The 13812-nt window shown below is 48.1% G+C and overlaps 1 protein-coding gene across 8 annotated transcripts in view; it reads right to left on the reverse strand.

The window, feature by feature from the left end:
* INCA1 (inhibitor of CDK, cyclin A1 interacting protein 1) overlaps window positions 1-13812 on the reverse strand; it is a 45533-nt gene that overhangs the window by 24247 nt on the left and 7474 nt on the right. For 4 of the 8 annotated variants that reach the window (XM_073623063.1, XM_073623061.1, XM_073623062.1 and 1 more), the window contains exons 2-5: window positions 13532-13594; window positions 4545-4664; window positions 3443-3470; window positions 1553-1749 (exon numbers count right to left, since the gene is read on the reverse strand). In XM_073623063.1, the coding sequence (XP_073479164.1) occupies window positions 1553-1749; window positions 3443-3470; window positions 4545-4664; window positions 13532-13575 (389 nt within the window). In that variant the 5' untranslated portion in view covers window positions 13576-13594. The remainder of the gene's footprint in view (window positions 1-1552; window positions 1750-3442; window positions 3471-4544; window positions 4665-13531; window positions 13595-13812) is intronic. The other 4 variants (XM_073623066.1, XM_073623068.1, XM_073623067.1 and 1 more) reach the window with 1 other exon arrangement.

Consider the following 13812-nt stretch of genomic DNA (forward strand, 5'->3'; position numbering starts at 1 on the left):
GGGCTATTTAGTGGGTGGGTAAAGCTAGATGCTCAAGATTCTCAAGTTGTGGGACGTGGAGTAATACAAGGTGCCCACATGTTGCTCCACTCCTTTGCGGGCAACCTGAAATGGGCAATTGGAGACATACCTGGATGGCAATGGAAGAACATACACCTCAACGGGAAAAGGGTAAGCTTCAGGCCACTGGGGCGGGGGGAAGAACATAACAGGTAGCACAACAGCAACTCCCTCCCTATGGCACTTGTGGTAAAGACTATACTGGTTATGCCAATTTCAAGAAAATGGACTGGAAAAGTATGGACCATTGAGTGCTAATGATAGGGATGGCAATGATATGGCTCTTCATGTTACCCACAATTTGGATCATTTGCAAAAAAAAGAAAGCCACGACACTACCTGCCTGGAGTTTGCATGTTCTCCCTGTGCCTGCGTGGGTTTCCTCCGGGTACTCCGGTTTCCTCCCACACTCCAAAGACATGCTGGTAGGTTAATTGGATCCTGTCTAAATTGTTCCTAGTATGTATGAATGTGAGTTAGGGACCTTAGATTGTAAGCTCCTTGAGGGTAGGGACTGATGTGAATGTACAATGTATATGTAAAGCGCTGCGTAAATTGACGGCGCTATATAAGTACCTGAAATAAATAAATAAATAAAGTTGAAATACGAAAATGTCTCATTATTGTGTCAGTCAAGCGGGGTATCGGATTAGGCTTCTAGGAGGCAGAGACACCACAGCTAATATCTACAAGTGTTATAGCAGGCAGCTCAAGTCAGGTATGGGTGGTGGTCTGGTGACAGCGGCTCTATCGGTGGAGTGGTCAGGTGGGTTCCAGGGACGCACTTGCCAGTGAAAGGAAATAGTAGGTATCCCGGACGAGCCCCCATTTGAAAGGAAATAGTAGGTATCCCGGACGAGCCCCTATTTGAAAGGAAATAGTAGGTATCCCGGACGAGCCCCTATTTGAAAGGAAATAGTAGGTATCCCGGACGAGCCCCTATTTGAAAGGAAATAGTAGGTATCCCGGACGAGCCCCCATTTGAAAGGAAATAGTAGGTATTCGGTGTCTCCAGATTTCTGAGGGCCCTGTTGGTGTTCCTATAAGAAGGGTGGTCATCCAGAATATCTACTATTTCCTTTCAGCCAGGATACAGCTATGCAGGTCATCAGTCTTGGCCCAAGGCTCACCTATGGATCAGGTCTCAAACCACAGACAAAAGAGGCCCCTCGCAACACGTGAAGTGAAAAGTACTCCTGATCAGGCCTACTGGCTGAAACCTGTATATAGTTAGAGCCTGAAGTGAAGAATGCCCAATCACATGCAAGGGAAAAAGAAATAGCACTTTTTGCTTGCAAATGATTGGACGATGGAAGTCAGCGGAGATTCCCCATCATGCACTAAGTTCTGGAGCAACTGCCCTTGCAGAGCGCAACAGCACTTGCAAAGTTGCACAGCCTATTTTCCTTTAGTAAATCAGCCCCTTTGTGTCTGTATACAATGCTCTATAATGTTCTCAGTAAAAGTGGTAAAAAGATGAGCTGTGACTGACTGGTCAATGCTGCTCTGTTTCCTCTTCAGCTCCTGGATATGGTGCTGCACAGACATCTCCCTCCTGTCATAGCCGGACTCTGACTTCTTCCTCTTCTTCGACCGGCACAACTCTGACGGAGATGGCAGAGACTCCAGGCTTGGTACGGGCAGGCTGGGGTAGTCGTAGTTCTCTCTCCATGCTGGGTAGCCGGACTTCTTCACCCCAGACAGAGAGAGAGAGAGAATAAAACAATAATGAGATTTGCAACTTGATTGCAGGAAGTAAGGAGAAAATCTGAAATCTCTGATGGGGGTTCTACCTTTTCTCTTCTCTACTAAAGAAAATATTTTTTTTTCTTGCTGTATATTGCCAGTGGTGATTTAACTTCACTTCCTGTCTATTGTCAGTGGTGATTTACCCTCACTTCCTGTCTGTTGTCAGTGGTGATTTACCCTCACTTCCTGTCTATTGTCAATGGTGATTTACCTTCATTTCCTGTCTCTATATTGCCATTGGTGAATTTCCCTCACTTCCTGTCTGTATATTGTCAGTGGTGATTTACCCTCACTGCCTGTCTGTATATTGCCATTGGTAACTTCTCCCTCACTTCCTGTCTGTATATTGCCATTGGTGATTTAGCCTCACTTCCTGTCTGTATATTGTCAGTAGTGATTTACCCTCACTTCCTGTCTGTATATCAGTGTTTCTCAACTCCAGTCCTCAAAGCGCCCCAACAGGTCATGTTTTCAGGCTTTTTATTATTTTGCACAGGGCGTTTGATCAGTTTCACTACCTTAGTAATTACCACAGCCGTTTTATCTGAGGGAAATCCTGAAAACATGACTTGTTGGGGCTCTTTCAGGACTGGAGTTGAGAAACACTGCTGTATATTGCCAGTGGTGATTTACCTTCACTTCCTGTCTGTATATTGCCAGTGGTGATTTACCCTCACTTCCTGTCTGTATATTGTCAATGGTGATTTACCCTCACTTCCTGTCTGTATATTGCCAGTAGTGATTTACCCTCACTTCTTGTCTGTATATTACCAGTGGTGATTGACCCTCACTTCCTGTCTGTATATTATTAGTGGCGATTTACCCTCCCTTCCTGTCTGTATATTGCCAGTGGTGATTGACCCTCACTTCCTGTCTGTATATTATTAGTGGCGATTTACCCTCCCTTCCTGTCTGTATATTGCCAGTGGTGATTGACCCTCACTTCCTGTCTGTATATTATTAGTGGCGATTTACCCTCCCTTCCTGTCTGTATATTGCCAGTGGTGATCGACCCTCACTTCCTGTCTGTAGATTGCTATTGGTGATTTACCCTCACTTCCTGTCTGTATATTGCCAGTGGTGACTTTCCTTCACTTCCTGTCTGTATATTACCAGTGGGGATCTACCCTCCCTTCCTGTCTGTAGATTGCCATTGGTGATTGACCCTCACTTCCTGCCTGTATATTGCCATTGGTGATTGATCTCACTTCCTGTCTGTAGATTGCCATTGGTGATTGATCTCACTTCCTGTCTATATATTACCATTGGTGATTGATCTCACTTCCTGTCTGTATATTACCAGTGGTGATTGACCCTCACTTCCAATCTGCTAAATCACTGTTGCTGGCAAAACCGGAAGTGAGGGGAAATCTTTCCAAAGGAGCAGCAGATAATACATTCCTATAGCGGTTCTAATCCTTCCCCGCTGTGTTCAAAATGAAAAAAAAAAAAAAATTGTCTGTACATAAAGTTTAATTTTTGATATCTTAAATAAATGTTTGCATGCTCGCTATTCCATATTATCATTATTGATCGTCCTATAAAAAAAGCAACCTCCTGCCGCCTTATGTCTATGGCTGCTGTGAATTGTCAGGTACATCTCTGTGCCTCAGTACAATGAACTTCCACTTACCATGCCGGGGACCCCACTGACATCCACACTGAGAGGAAAGAGAAACGACAGTTACATCATTCTATAATATTCTGTGACAGCACATCAGTCATTGCAGGGACAGAACAAGGTAGAGATAGGAGGACAGTCAGTAGGCAGTGATCACAGGGCCTATAGAAGAAGAGAGGAGGACAGTCAGTAGGCAGTGATCACAGGGCATATAGAAGAAGAGAGGAGGACAGTCAGTAGGCAGTGATCACAGGGCCTATAGAAGAAGAAGAGAGGAGGACAGTCAGTAGGCAGTGATCACAGGGCCTATAGAAGAAGAAGAGAGGAGGACAGTCAGTAGGCAGTGATCACAGGGCCTATAGAAGAAGAAGAAGAGAGGAGGACAGTCAGTAGGCAGTGATCACAGGGCCTATAGAAGAAGAAGAAGAGAGGAGGACAGTCAGTAGGCAGTGATCACAGGGCCTATAGAAGAAGAAGAAGAGAGGAGGACAGTCAGTAGGCAGTGATCACAGGGCCTATAGAAGAAGAAGAGAGGAGGACAGTCAGTAGGCAGTGATCACAGGGCCTATAGAAGAAGAAGAGAGGAGGACAGTCAGTAGTCAGTGATCACAGGGCCTATAGAGGATGAAGAAAGGAGGATAGTCAGTAGTCAGTGATCACAGGGCCTATAGAGGATGAAGAGAGGAGGATAGTCAGTAGTCAGTGATCACAGGGCCTATAGAGGATGAAGAAAGGAGGATAGTCAGTAGTCAGTGATCACAGGGCCTATAGAGGATGAAGAGAGGAGGATAGTCAGTAGTCAGTGATCCCAGGGCCTATAGAAGAAAAAGAAAAGAGGGCAGTCAGTAGGCAGTGATCACAGGGCCTATAGAAGAAAAAGAAAAGAGGACAGTCAGTAGGCAGTGATCACAGGGCCTATAGAAGAAGAAGAGAGGAGGACAGTCAGTAAGCAGGGATCACAAGGCCTATTGAAGAAAAAGAGAGAAAGACAGTAAGCAGTGATCACACGGCATTCAGAAGAAGAGAGGAGGACAGTCAGTAAAGACCCCTAGATGTCCCTCGGTTAGGGTTTAAGATAGGGTAGGATATAGATGGATGTAAAGGAGAAGCTCACCTAGGCTGTCTCATCAGCCGGTCCCAGAACTCTGGGCCATAGCGCTCTTCGAGGGGAAGTGATGAAGAGCTGGGAGGAGCCAGTGGTTGTAAGTTAAACCGTTTAACGATCCTGGAATGCCTGCATGTAACATACGTCAGAATATATAACTTTTCATGTGACAACACTGAAGAAATGACACTTGTCTACAATGTAAAGTAGTGAGTGTACAGCTTGTATAACAGTGTAAATGTGCTGTCCCCTCAAAATAACTCAACACACAGCCATTAATGTCTAAACCGCTGGCAACAAAAGTGAGTACACCCCTAAGTGAAAATGTCCAAATTGGGCCAAAGTGTCAATATTTTGTGTGGCCACCATTATTTTCCAGCACTGCCTTTAACCCTCTTGGGCATGGAGTTCACCAGAGCTTCACAGGTTGCCACTGGAGTCCTCTTCCACTCCTCCATGATGACATCACAGAGCTGGTGGATGTTAGAGATCTTACACTCCTCCACCTTCCGTTTGAGGATGCCCAACAGATGCTCAATAGGGTTTAGGTCTGGAGACATGCTTGGCCAGTCCATCACCTTTACCCTCAGCTTCTCCAGCAAGGCAGTGGTCGTCTTGGAGGTGAGACTGCCCTGCAGCCCAGTCTCCGAAGGGAGGGGATCATGCTCTGCTTCAGTATGTCACAGTACATGTTGGCATTCATGGTTCCCTCAATGATCTGTAGCTCCCCAGTGCCGGCAGCACTCATGCAGCCCCAGACCATGACACTCCCACCACCATGCTTGACTGTAGACAAGTCACACTTGTCTTTGTACTCCTCACCTGGTTGCCGCCACACACGCTTGTCACCATCTGAACCAAATAAGTTTATCTTGGTCTCATCAGACCACAGGACATGGTTCCAGTAATCCATGTCCTTAGTCTGCTTGTCTTTTAGCAAACTGTTTGCTGGTTTTCTTGTGCATCATCTTTAGAAGAGGCTTCCTTCTGGGACAATAGCCATGCAGACCAATTTGATGCAGTGTGCAGTGTATGGTCTGAGCACTGACAGCCTGGCAGCACTCACACGTCTATTTCCCAAAGACAACCTCTGGATATGACCCTGAGCATGTGACCTCAACTTCTTTGGTCGACCATGGCGAGGCCTGTTCTGAGTGGAACCTGTCCTGTTAAACCGCTGTATGGTCTTGGCCAACGTGCTGCAGCTCAGTTTCAGGGTCTTGGCAATCTTCTTATAGCCTAGGCCATCTTTATGTAGAGCAACAATTCTTTTTTTCAGATCCTCAGAGAGTTCTTTGCCATGTTGAACTTCCAGTGACCAGTATGAAAGAGTGAGAGCGATAACACCAAATTTAACACACCTGCTCCCCATTCACACCTGAGACCTCGTAACACTAACAAGTCACATGACACCAGGGGGAGGGAAAATGGCTAAGTGTTCTATTGAGCATTTGTGGGGCATCCTCAAGCGGAAGATGGAGGAGCGCAAGGTCTCTAACATCCACCAGCTCTGTGATGTCATTATGGAGGAGGGGAAGAGGACTCCAGTGGCAACCTGTGAAGCTCTGGTGAACTCCATGCCCAAGAGGGTTAAGGCAGTGCTGGAAAATAATGGTGACCACACAAAGTATTGACACTTTGGGCCCAATTTGGACATTTTCACTTAGGGGTGTACTCACTTTTGTTGCCAGCGGTTTAGACATTAATGGCTGTGTGTTGAGTTATTTTGAGGGGACAGCAAATTTACACTGTTATACAAGCTGTACACTCACTACTTTACATCGTAGTGTCATTTCTTCAGTGTTGTCACATGAAAAGAAAATATTTACAAAAATGTGAGGGGTGTACTCACTTTTGTGAGATACTGAGATTATATATATATATATATATATATATACACACACTGTACATTTTTCCTTTTTTTTGTTTAAGGTATTATGTAATGTAGGTATTATATATGTGTAACATTGTGTATTCCATTACGTGCAGGTGCCTGTTTCTGGTTAAAAAAAATCATCCTTGCATTGTCTCCTTCACAGCTGCCGGACACGGATATCCTGAGTGGCCGTCTTCCAGCACTGCGAGCCGTAACAACTGTGGCTGCTACTGGGAAAAGTTGCACCGCTCGCCCGCCCCCTTTTGCCCTCCCCACCATTCGCAAGAGTGTTATGACTACATCCACACAATGCATGGTGTTCTATGGATGGAGGAGGAGATGTTGAATGACAGGATCTCCTCATCCTATTCGCAGAATGTGATGCATCAGTGCAGTAATAATATTGGTGGTGTGAGATTGAGGAATTAAACTCAAGTAGCCGGTGCATTTACAATGAGCTGCGCCAGTTTCAAACTGCAGTTTTCTGGCGTGGCAGCCCGCTTTTATTGAATAAAGGAAAGTTCACTTATACATCAGTTGCCCACGCAGGGGTTTCTTCCACATAACATGAATTAACAAAAATACCAAGCCACCTGGCTTACGGCTGCTCCTCTTTCCAGTCCTTTGACTGAGTCATTCAGCTCTCTCAGAACACTTTGTTCTCTAGCCTTCAGTTGCAGTGCCCTGCTGCGTGGTCCACCTCTGGCCTAAGGATTGGGGTTCTCCTGACACCCCTGATAGGAGCTGACTTAAATCCTGGAGACCTGCTGGCTTGTGGCTGGGCCCTCTGACCCCTTGATGAGACCTCTGTCCTGTGGCTTCTGGCTGGGCTCTCCGACCCCCTCGATGAGACCCCTGTCTCGTGGCTTCTGGCTGGGCCCTCTTACCCCCTCAATGAGACCTCTGTCCCGTGGCTTCTAGCTGGGCCTTCTGACCCCCTTGATGAGACCTCTGTCCCGTGGCTTCTGGCTGGGCCCCCCAACCCCCTTGATGAGACCTCTGTCCCGTGGCTTTTGGCTGGGCCCTCCGACCCCCTCAATGAGACCTCTGTCCTGTGGCTTCTGGCTGGGCCCTCTGACCCCCTCGATGAGACCTCTGTCCTGTGGCTTCTGGCTGGGCCCTCCGACCTCCTTGATGAGACCTCTGTCCTGTGGCTTCTGGCTGGGCCCTCCGACCCCCTCGATGAGACCTCTGTCCTGTGGCTTCTGGCTGGGCCCTCCGACCTCCTTGATGAGACCTCTGTCCTGTGGCTTCTGGCTGGGCCCTCCGACCCCCTCGATGAGACCTCTGTCCTGTGGCTTCTGGCTGGGCCCTCTGACCCCCTCGATGAGACCTCTGTCCTGTGGCTTCTGGCTGGGCCCTCTGACCTCCTCGATGAGACCTCTGTCCCGTGGCTTCTGGCTGGGCCCTCTGACCTCCTCGATGAGACCTCTGTCCCGTGGCTTCTGGCTGGGCCCTCTGACCCCCTCGATGATACCTCTGTCCCGTGGCTTCTGGCTGGGCCCTCTGACCCCCTCGATGATACCTCTGTCCCGTGGCTTCTGGCTGGGCCCTCTGACCCCCTCGATGATACCTCTGTCCCGAGCAATTCTGAGACCTGACTATATAATGACCCTGCACACCTGTGTAGTGAGCCAGATTGCAGGCCTCTAGCAAAACCTGGACACAGGATTGAATGTTCTGATTCAGAACTACAGAATCTGGAGAGATGCTAGTTCTGAACCTTGCATTAACCCTTAATGAGACTCCTGGGTCACCTTTTCCTCTAAACTTATAGGGACAGAGCCTCTCTCTGTCACAGTGGAGAGAGCAGAAGGTGCAGCGGCTCTCTGCTCTGCCCGTCCAGTGCCCACTGGATTGCGGGGCTGTGGAGGGGGTGGGAGCGGCTGGCTCAGGATCTAAACAGCTTACGGAGAGGCTGGCTCATCTGCCAATCAGGCCTCTGGGTGGATCCCGACATTACAGTGCCTTAAAAAAGTATTCATACCCCTTGAGATTTTCCACATTTTGTCATGTTACAACTAAAAAAACTTAAATGTATTTTATTGGGATTTTATGTGGTAGACCAACACAAAGTGGCACATAATTGTGCAGTGGAAGGAAAAAGATAAATGGTTTTCAATTTTTTTTTACAAATAAATATGTGAAAAGTGTGGGGGGTACATTTGTATAGCGCCCCCCGGAGTCAATACTTTGTAGAACCGTCTTTCACTGCAATTACAGCTGCAAGTCTTTTTGGGGATGTCTCTATGTCTCTGTACCCGGCCTTCATGCTTTGCAAATTGCACTGAATGTGGGAGGGTACACTAGGCCTGTACATGTTAAATGGTTGTAAAGGTTCAGGGTTTTATAAAAAAAAAACAAAAACAAACATGTCATACTTACCTCCACTGTGCAGTTGGTTTTGCACAGAGTGGCCCCCAATCCTCCTCTTCTGGGGTCCCTCAGCGGTGCTCCTGGCTCCTCCTCTTCTCAAGTGCCCCGCCGGAGAAAAGCGATCTCCTTCGTGGACACCTGTGCGGGCGCACTCCCGTGTCCTGCTTCTGCGTCTATTCACACAGAAAGCAGGACTTGACCCCACCCCACCGGATTTGATTGACAGCAGAGGGAGCCGATGGCTGAGCTGCTATCAATCTATCCAATCAGGACCCGAGACACCGGCCGGAGCTGGTGTGCTTGTTCCCATTGCGGGAAACACAGGCTCAGGAAAGTATAACGGGGCAGCTCAGGGGGCTGCTGAGTGACAGAAGGTTTTTCACCTTAATGCATAGAATGTACTCTGCTGTAATTCAGTACTAGAAATATTCCTCCTCCTGCTGTAGCCTTGAGATCTTTCTAACAACAATCAGTGCTTGTATGGGGTATGTGAGAACATCCCCAGCCGCACCACGGAAAGAGAGAGCCGGGCCATGCTGCTTTACATCAGCGTGTGACACAAGTAAATGTCGGCATGAGGGAAAAAAAAAAGAAAAAAGTGCATCTCTAACTTATTAATCAATAACACAACAATGGTGGAACCCTCTAATGTATGGCAAGCTCAATAAACTTCAATATCACCACAACACCGGTCTCTGTGATATGTAAAGTCACATATAATACACATCAAACTGAAAATAAGAAAATAAAAAAATGACTGCAAACTTTGCAGGGATGGTGGAAACCCCTTCTACAGATATTTGGCAGTGGATCGTGTCAGTAAAGCAGTGGATGTCAGTGCTCATCAGTGCGGTCTTATCAGTGCCCATCAGTACGGTCTCATCAGTGCCCATCAGTGCGGTCTTATCAGTGTCCATCAGTGCGGTCCCATCAGCGCCCATCAGTGCGGTCTTATCAGTGCCCATCAGTGCGTTCTCATCAGTTCCCACCATTGCAGGTTATTGATGCCCATCAGTGCGGTCTTATCAGTGCCCATCAGTGCCGTCTAATCAGTGCGGTCTCATCAGTGACCATCAGTGCGGTCTCATCAGTGCCCACCATTGCAGTTTATCTGTGCCCATCAGTGCGGTCTCATTAGTGCCCACCAGTGCAGCTTATCAGTGACCATCAGTGCAGCTTATCAGTGACCACCAGTGTGGTCTCATCAGTGCCCACCATTGCAGCTTATTGGTGACCATCAGTGTGGTCTCATCAGTGTGGTCTCATCAGTGCCCATCAGTGCGGTCTCATCAGTGACCATCACTGCAGTCTCATCAGTGCCCACCATTGCAGTTTATCGGTGCCCATCAGTGCTGTCTCATCAGTGCCCACCATTGCAGCTTATCTGTGACCATTAGTGCGGTCTCATCAGTGCCCAGCAGTGCAATCTCATAAGTGCCCATCAGTGCGGTCTTATTAGTGCCCATCAGTGCGATCTTACCAGTTCCCTCCAGTGCAGCTTATCAGTGCCCATCAGTGCGGTCTCACCAGTGCCCACCACTACAGCTTATCTGTACTCATCAGTGCGGTCTCATCAGTGCCCACAATTGCAGCTTATTAGTGCACATCAGTTCAGGGCAGGAAACTATGACAGAAATGGGCGGCACAGTGGTGTAGTGGGTAGCACTCTCACCTAGCAGTAAAAAGGGTCGCTGGTTCGAACCACGACACTACCTGCCTGGAGTTTGCATGTTCTCCCTGTGCCTGCGTGGGTCATCTCCGGGTACTCCGGTTTCCTCCCACACTCCAAAGACATGCTGGTAGGTTAACTGGCTTCTGTCCAAAATTGGCCCTAATATATGGATGGGGACCTTGTATTGAGGGTAGGGACTGATGTGAGTGTGGGATGTACAACTGTAGACACACACACCCACCAGTGTTGCCAACCTAACAGATTGAAATTTACTGACGCGACACCCAAAATTTACTGGCACAGCTACGTTTTTACTGGCATTGCCAAAAGTTACAAATCATAGTTTTAAGTACAAATTTTACTATTATTATTATTATTATTATTATTATTATTATTATACGCGATTTATATAGCGTCAACAGTTTACGCAGCGCTTTACAATGTATAGGGGGGACAACACAATTACAGTACAGTTCAATACAGAAGGGACAGGAGGGCCCGGCTTGTAGAGCTTACATTGTAAAGGGAGGGGGTGGTGGTACAAAAGGTAATAGCTGCAGAGAATGATTTGATGGGGGTGGCTCGGGGACAGTTGTTAGGTGGGTGTGGGTTAGGCTTCTCTGAATAAATGAGTTTTCAGGGATCTCCTAAAGGTGGACAGGTTAGGGGCTGATCGGATATACCGGGGCAGGGAGTTCCAGAGGATGGGAGAGGCTCTGGAGAAGTCCTGAAGGCGAGCATGGGAGGAGGTACAAGGGAGTTAGAGAGCAGGAGGTCCTGGGAGGAGCGGAGGGGACAATTTGGGCGATATCTGCAGATGAGGTTGGTGATGTAGCTGGGGGCGATGTGTGAATGGCCTTGTATGTTGTGGTTAGTATTTAGAATTTTATACGGTGGAGTAGTGAAGCCAGTGAAGGGATTGGCAGAGAGGGGCGGCAGTCCACGGATCGATTAGTGAGGTGTATTAGTCTAGCAGCAGCATTCATATAGACTAAAGGGGGGGATAGCCTGCTTAAGGGTAGGCCATTATGAGAGAGTTGCAGTATTTAGGCTACAAACGAGTACAATATGTAATTAGCAATGTGATTTAAGGTAGATAATAAGGCAAAAACATATTTCTTATTTATTTTCCATATAGTAAGTAGCTCAGGGACAGGACTCAAGAGGGCAAGAAATAGAATGGGCGGCACACACATGAAATTGACTCTCACAGTGATACTGACAGCAGTGTGCAGCAGTACAGATTACCGGCACGACACGTCCCCTCCTGAGTCACAGTGACAGTCTCTCTCCAAGCCAGGTGGTCCCTCCAGTCCAAACAGCACTGATGGTCCCACTCCTGGCCTGACTTGCTCCCATCCCGCAGACCCACACACAAGGCTCTGGCCACTCTGCTTGGTTCCCTTGCACCATGACATCACAGGACATGCTCAGGCACCACCTCCACCAGAGCCACCCCGAACACACTGTAGCAGGGACTCGTATGGTCTCGGCTGGCCGAGCGCCACAGACATATTTTTTTACTGGCAACCTTTTCTTTTTACTGGCATTTACTGGCAGGAGAAAATTGCCTGTTTTTTACTGGCTGCCAGTAAAAATACTGACGGTTGGCAACACTGACACCCACACTCACACAGGTTGAACTGGATGGACCGGTGTCTTTATTCAACCTTACTAACTATGTAACTAATCCGCATGACAAAGCGGAGATCTCTGACTGTGACAGGTGCTGTATGTGAAAACACTGATCGCTGTAACTTCCCGCCTCCCGGACCGGCATTGTGATAGACAGCGCAGAGCGCACTGTTCCAATGCCGGTGGGGGAGGCGGTACGTTACAGCGATCTGTGTTTTCACATACAACACCTGTCACAGTCAGAGATCTCGGCTCTGTCATGCGGATGATTTCTGTCATCGAACCCCGCTCTGCATCGAGAGATTGCGGGTGGGCGGCGGGGGACAGGGGCGGTGTTGGCAGGGAGGAGGAGGGAGCACACCACCTACATGGGTGGCACAGACCGGGGGGGGGGGGGGGGGGGGGGGGGGCTGTGAGACCCCCCTCCGCCCTATAAAGCGAGCAGGGTGGAAAAAGAAATCCCTGCTCGCTGTACAGAACTACTTGTGGGCAGTGACGAGACCGCTAGGCTGAGGGTACAGGAGGAATAGCAGCCAGCGGTCTTACAACAGGATAGCGCCGGGACAGTAACGTTTTTTTTTCAGCAAAGATCAGCAGGCTATTACAGGGGAACTACAGAGCTCAGAAGATGGATGGCATAGTTGGTGAAGGTGGGAGATCGCCAACAAGGACGTGGACAAAACGTTTTTTCACCGGAGTTCTGCTTTAAAATCATGTGCGCCTGTGAAATGGCGACGTACTTCAGTACCCCTATATTTTCTATCGGTGACGTTTCAAAAGCCCCCCCCCTATAGGTCATCAGTTCGTGTTGGGAGGAGGTCTGGTGCTGGAATTATTGCTCTTCTTCTGGCATGCATTGTGATATGTAACATGTGTATGGCAATCAACGTTTTCACGCATAGGCTCCCCCGACACAAGTAAGTGCGTATATGTGGAAGTGGGGGCCTCAAAAAAAATTTGGGGAGGGGGGTTATGTGCTTGGGTGTAACCTTTATTTTTTTGCTGGCCCATGCGCTGTGAAGAAACAGCCCGCGCCGTTTCTTCATGAGCGAGTGCCGTGACTGGTGCTCCAGAACGTGAGAGTGACGTCACGCGGCTCCGCCCAGTCACACAGCCGGAGTCCGTGCCCCCCCCCCCGGGAAGGAAGAGGGGTGAAGATGGATGCGGCCTCCAGCGGGGACTTCGTTTTGCAGGTAAGTGCCCATACTAGCCCATTATGTGGCACTTACCTGCAAAGGAAGCCTGGCGCTGTCCCTGCTGGAGGCCCGCATCCATCTTCAACTTGGCAGGGAACAAAAGAGGAAGTAAAATCCATCAAAGGTTTACTTCCTCTTTAAATGTGTTTGGTGCCCCCCCCCCCCAAAAAAAAGTAAACTTTATGTTTTTCAAGGCCATTATAGAGCTGGCACGACGGGAATTTCATTTTTAGTTTCTTACCGTATAAAAGGAACGCAATCCTCACCACTGGATTCATCATACATCTTCACTGTTCAAAGGCGGCTGAGAAAAAAAAAAAGTATAATAATAAAAGTACAATATACAAAAAAAAATAGGGGTAAATATTGTGTTTAATTCATTAACCTCTTGCTTACTGGGCATTTAAATTCCCTTCCTGCCCAAACCAATTTTCATCTTTCAGCGCTGTCACTCTTTGAATGACAATTGCGCGGTCATACAGCACTGTACAGAAATGACATTGTTATCATTTGTTCCTAATC

This window comes from Aquarana catesbeiana, linkage group LG03 (assembly GCF_042186555.1).
Source record: "Aquarana catesbeiana isolate 2022-GZ linkage group LG03, ASM4218655v1, whole genome shotgun sequence".
Taxonomy (NCBI): domain Eukaryota; kingdom Metazoa; phylum Chordata; class Amphibia; order Anura; family Ranidae; genus Aquarana; species Aquarana catesbeiana.